At 41.5% G+C, this 6,000-nt stretch overlaps 1 protein-coding gene across 7 annotated transcripts in view; it reads left to right on the plus strand.

Moving 5' to 3' along the window:
• The window catches only part of HEATR5B (HEAT repeat containing 5B), a 106,795-nt gene that overhangs the window by 67,275 nt on the left and 33,520 nt on the right, over window positions 1-6,000 (plus strand). For all 7 annotated transcript variants that reach the window (XR_012422493.1, XR_012422492.1, XR_012422491.1 and 4 more), the window contains one exon: window positions 2,268-2,336. Coding sequence is in view for 3 of the 7 variants with exons in the window: in XM_065527174.2 (XP_065383246.1) it covers window positions 2,268-2,336 (69 nt within the window). In the remaining 4 variants the exon portion in view is untranslated. The remainder of the gene's footprint in view (window positions 1-2,267; window positions 2,337-6,000) is intronic.

Here is a 6,000-nt window from a genome sequence, read left to right on the forward strand (position 1 = left end):
AGGCGGAGCTTGCAGTGAGCTGAGATCCGGCCACTGCACTCCAGCCTGGGCGACAGAGCGAGACTCCATCTCAAAAAAAAAAAAAAAAAAAAAGAAAACCTATATACAATTGTTTACTCCCAAATACCCAACCTATTGGAATGGTGGGTTTCTTAAAAGACTTTTTATTTAGAAATGATATTGCCAGCTGAGAGCGGTGACTTATGCCTGTAATCCCAGCACTTTAGGAGGCCGAGGTGGGCAGATCGCCTGAGGTCAGGAGCTCGAGACCAGCCTGGCCAGCATGGTGAAACCCCATCTCTACTAAAAATACAAAAATTAGTTGGGCATGGTGGTGCACACCTGTAATCCTACTCAGGAAGCTGAGGCAGGAGAATCACTTGAACAAGGGAGGCAGAGGGTGCAGTGAGCTGAGATTGCACCATTGCAGTACAGCCTGGGCAACAGAGTGAGACTCCATCTCAAAAAAAAGAAAAAAAAAAAAAAGAAGAAATGCTATTGCTGGGCGCGGTGGCTCACGCCTATAATCCTAGCACTTTGGGAGGCCGAGGCGGATGGATCACCTGAGGTCAGGAGTTCGAGACCAGATTGGCCAACATGGCGAAATCCCATCTCTACTAAAAATACAAATATTAGCCAGGCATGGTGGCACACACCTGTAATCCCAGCTACTTGGGAGGCTGAGGAAGGAGAATCACTTGAAACTGATAGGTGGAAGTTGCAGTGAGCTGAGATCCCACCACTTCACTCCAGCCTGCAGGATGGGAGAGCAAGACTCTGTCTCAAAAAAAAAAAAAAAAGAATGATATCAAATTTACAGAAAAGCTACAAGAATAGAATAAAAAACTACCTTACAACCCATATTCATATTTGCCAATTGTTAATTTTGCCTCATATGCTTCAACAATGATTCTCTCTGTCTTTCTTCCCCCAACACACAGTTTTTTTCTAAACCATTTAAAAATAAATTGTTTAAATCATGTGCTTTTACCCTTGAGCATTTTAGACTGTATTTTCAAAGGACAAGAACATTGTCTTATATGACTACAGAATAGGTAACCTCAAGAAATTCAACATTGATATACTACTTTTACATAATCTGTCATATTCCAGTTGTGTCAGTCAACCCAGTAACCTATTTCATACAGTATTCTTTCTCTGCCAGTACAGAATCCAATACTGGTTCACATACTGTGATCAATTACCATCTGTCTTTAGTCATAGAGAGGGAGTCTCGATTCATTTCCTAACTACTATCGATATACCTGACCAACTGGATCTCTGTTATAAGGGAAGAATATCTCAACGTAGGAGCTGACTACATCTTACTCCTGTATTCAACTTATACTTGTTGTATCTAATATAGCTAAGAATCTGTGACTGATGTGGGCTTATTTAAAACAGAAGCTCATATTCCTCTACTTATTAATATAACAAAAATGCATAAATTAATATTTTTGAGCAGCTTTTTAAAGCATCTTCTTTTGAGGTTAAATGTCCTCTAGCGTCATGGAGTGACTGTAAATCTTTAGTACTACTCAGTTGTTTAAAGAAATTGATCCAGATAGAAGATTGACTCATAAGGTAAATACTCTTAGAAATAGGTTTAGAAAAATATAGACAGAAAAAAAATCTAACAATAGCAATTTTTGGTATGTCTGATAACGTGACTTTGTCGGAAAATCCTGTTTAGTATGAAACAAAAACGAGAAAAAAAAACAAGATTTTTGCCTACTTTATATAACATTCATATAGATTTGATAATGATAACCTCCTGGAAAGCAAAAGAAAAAGGGTATGACTGAGTTTATTATAACTGAAAAGAAATAAGGGAGAGGTCATAAAAAGGAAAGGAACATAGAAGTGTTTTTTGTGTTTTCATCTCCAAACACACAAGAGGCTTTATGTTTACTACTTACCTTTAAAAATAAAATGCCTTGGGCCAGGCACGGTGGCTCACACCTGTAATCCCAGCACTTTCGGAGGCTGAGGCGGGTGGACGATTTGAGGTCAGGCGTTCAAGACCAGCCAGGCCAACATGGTGAAACCCTGTCTCTACTGAAAATACAAAAATTAGTCTGGCGGTAGTGGCACACACCTGTAATCCCAGCTACTCAGGAGGCTGAGGAAGGAGAATTGCTTGAGCCTGGGAGGCAGAGGTTGTGATGAGCCAAGGTCGCACCACTGCACTCCCGCCTAGGTGGCAGAGTAAGACCATGTCTCAAAAAATAAAAATAAAAAATAAAATGCTTTATTTATTTTTCTAGGTGGGAGCTGCTCTAAGACCAGCCTTTTCACAAGATACACCATCAGATATAATAGCGAAAGCTTGCCAGGTAAGGAGAAAAATGGGACTTTGTATAGTTGTCTTCTATAAATTCATAGATATCTTAGAATTTTTTTTTTGTTTGTTTTGTTGTTGTTTTTTTTTTTTTTTTTTTTTTTGAGACGGAGTCTCGCTCTGCCACCCAGGCTGGAGTGCAGTGGCCGGATCTCAGCTCACTGCAAGCTCCGCCTCCCGGGTTCACGCCATTCTCCTGCCTCAGCCTCCCAAGTAGCTGGGACTACAGGCGCCCGCCACCTCGCCCGGCTAGTTTTTTGTATTTTTTAGTAGAGACGGGGTTTCACCGTGTCAGCCAGGATGGTCTCGATCTCCTGACCTCGTGATCCGCCCGTCTCGGCCTCCCAAAGTGCTGGGATTACAGGCTTGAGCCACCGCGCCCGGCCGATATCTTAGAATTTAACTTGTGTGAAAGAATAGAGAAAAATTTGGGAGACCAACATGGGAGGATTGCTTGAACCCAGATGTTTGAGATCAGCCTGGGCATCATGGGGAAACCCCATCTCTACAAAAAAATACAAAAATTAGCTGGGCATGGTGACATACACCTGTAGTCCAGGCTACTTGGGAGGCTGACGTTGGAGGATATCTTGAGCCTAGGAGGTCAAGGCTACAATAACCCAAGATTGCACCACTGCACTCCAGCCTGGGCAACAGAGCGAGACCCTGTCTCAAAAAAAAAAAGAGCAAAACTAAATAATATTTTTATCTTGGAAATACAACAGTGGTAGTTTTCCTTTTTATTCTGTATGAAATGATGAAATAATAATTAGATAATAAACATTGTGGTTGAAACACTGTTTTTGACCACATATTATAAAAATTTTGCTAGTTTGTAGGTGTTAAATCATCCTGAAGAGAATTTCACAATATACACATTTCATTGCAAAATTAATCCCAGGGAATTACTCTCACCTTATTATATCTGAGGAGACTCAAAACAAAACCACCAAAAAATGGCACATTTTCTTTTTATTTTTGGAGACTGAGTCTTGCTCTCTTGCCCAGGCTGGAGTGCAGTGGCGTGTGATCTCGGCTCACTGTAACCTCCTCCTCCCAGGTTCAAGCAATTCTCCTGCCTCAACCTCCTGAGTAGCTGGGGTTACAGGCGCCCACCACCATACCCAGGTAATTTTTGTGTTTTTAGTAGAGACAGTGTTTCACATGTTGGTCAGGCTGGTCTCAAACTCCTGATCTCGTGATCCGCCAGCCTTGGCCTCCCAAAGTGCTGGTATTACAGGCGTGAGCCACCACACCCAGCCCTCAAAAAACGCATATTTTCTTATGCCTTTAATCAGTTTCTCTTTTTCATATGCTTCATTTTGAAAAAGGATTCATGTATTAAGTTCTAATCTTTTAGGAAATCAGGTTATTTGTCTGCTTACCTAAAGACAGAAGAGAAGCAACTCTCTTCTTCCTAGTTTTCTGGAGTAAAGTGCTGTGGTCCATCATTTTTGCTTAGAATCCATGGCCAAGCTTCATGTAACCTCTATGCAGAGAAGATTCTGCAATAATAGGTTTAAAATTCTGACTTTATTCTCTCTGTAACTGAATACGAGTTTGCCCCTTCCTTCCATTTTTGAGATTGGTATCTCTGAAACCTTAATGGCAGGCAGTCTTCAGAGAAATTAACTCTCTTCACTGACAGGAGACCAGAGAGAGAAGAAACGTTGTTGATAAGAGATAGGTCTCTGGATCATGGTGCACACCTTCAAGTTCGACTAGGTAATTTGGTTTGGGATACTGCCACACAAATATCAAAAAATTACTGTCCATATGTAAATAAGTGTACGTGATTATGTTTCAGAGCACAGCATTTAAGGGGACAAAATCTCCTACAATGCTCCTGATCATTAGAAAAGCAAAGGCTATTAGAATTTTATCTTGTATATGAGTATTGAATTTGCCTTAAACTTATTGCTTTTGTGGCCCTAGCTGCGTTTTTTTATAAGAAGTTTCCTTTTTTCTAGTGGCAGGCTTAAATTTGTGACCTCCTGGCCAGGCGCGGTGGCTCAAGCCTGTAATCCCAGCACTTTGGGAGGCCGAGACGGGCGGATCACAAGGTCAGGAGATCGAGACCATCCTGGCTAACACGGCGAAACCCCGTCTCTACTAAAAACACAAAAAATTAGCCGGGCGAGGTGGCGGCGCCTGTGGTCCCAGCTACTCGGGAGGCTGAGGCAGGAGAATGGCGGGAACCCGGAAGGCGGAGCTTGCAGTGAACTGAGATCCGGCCACTGCACTCCAGCCTGGGCGACAGAGCGAGACTCCGTCTCAAAAAAAAAAAAAAAAAAAAAAAAATTTGTGACCTCCTTTCCTTCTATTGCTGGGAGTGGTTTCCTAACAGGTAAAGCTGTAGGTTACAATTTCCTTTCCTTAAAGGAAAGTAAGGAGTTGGCCTACATGATATCCTAGCCTGTTTGTTAGAACAAATGTCATGTTAAGAAACTTTAAAATCAGGGTAACTCTTAGATTATAGGAAGGACCCTCAGTTGTCACACAACCGGGTACAGTAATCAGTGGATCAATCAAAAATTATTTAAAGTAGGGTCAGATCATGAACATAATGCATACTTAAATATTTCATTTCAGCATAAAACTTTTAAATGTACATTCATTCACCAGGCTTTTCATGTAGGGCAAAGTCTTTTCTCTGAAGATTATTTTACTAATTCAGTGCTACTTTGTCACTCTTCATAAACAAACTCCATAATGCATTATCTGTGATTCTAGTTTCAGATTTTTTTTTTTTTTTTTGAGACAAAGTTTTGCTCTTGTTGTCCAGGCTGGAGTACTGTGGCTTGATCTTGGCTCACTGCACCCTCCACCTCCCAGGTTCAAGTGATTCTCCTGCCTCAGCCTCCTGAGTAGCTGGGATTACAGGTGTACGCCACAATGCCCAACTAATTTTTTGTATTTTTAGTAGAGATGGGGTTTCACCATGTTGGCCAGGCTGGTCTTGAGCTCGTGGCCTCAGGTGATCCACTCACCTCAGCCTCCCAAAGTGCTGGGATTACATGTGTGAGCCACCGCACCTGGCTCTTTTTTTTTTTTTTTTTTTTTGGAGACAGAGTCTCCCTTTGTTGCCCAGGCTGTAGTGCGGTGGTGTGATCTTGGCTCACTGCGACCTCCACCTCCCGGGTTCAAGTGATTCTCCTGCCGCAGCCTTCCAAGTAGCTGGGATTACAGGTGTGTGCCACCACGCCCAGCTAATTTTTGTATTTTTAGTAGAGACGGGGTTTTGCAATGTTGGCCAGGCTGGTCTCTAACTCCTGACCTCAGGTGATCCACCCACCTCGGCCTCCGAAAGTGCTGGGATTACAGGCATGAGCCACTGCGCCCGGCCTAGTTTCTGATTCTTTAATGTGAAGAAAGTACTTAGGTTTTTGCAAAGAAAGCTTAGTGCCAAATTCCTAATCTCTGTAATTTTCCCCAACTTTTAGTTACGTTTCTACCAAATTTCACAGAAATATTTATCAAATCTTTCCCATATGTTCTTTAGTTTCCTTAGGAGTAACAACTCTTTCTTTTCATATTCATATTTAATTTCTTTTCACTTTATATTTAATTATTTTTCAGCAGTTTTGACTGACATTTTAAATTTTGCCATCAGTATGTCCTTAATTGGTAACAATCAGTTAAAAATGTCCTTATTAATT

Source organism: Macaca fascicularis, chromosome 13 (genome assembly GCF_037993035.2).
Source record: "Macaca fascicularis isolate 582-1 chromosome 13, T2T-MFA8v1.1".
Classification (NCBI taxonomy): domain Eukaryota; kingdom Metazoa; phylum Chordata; class Mammalia; order Primates; family Cercopithecidae; genus Macaca; species Macaca fascicularis.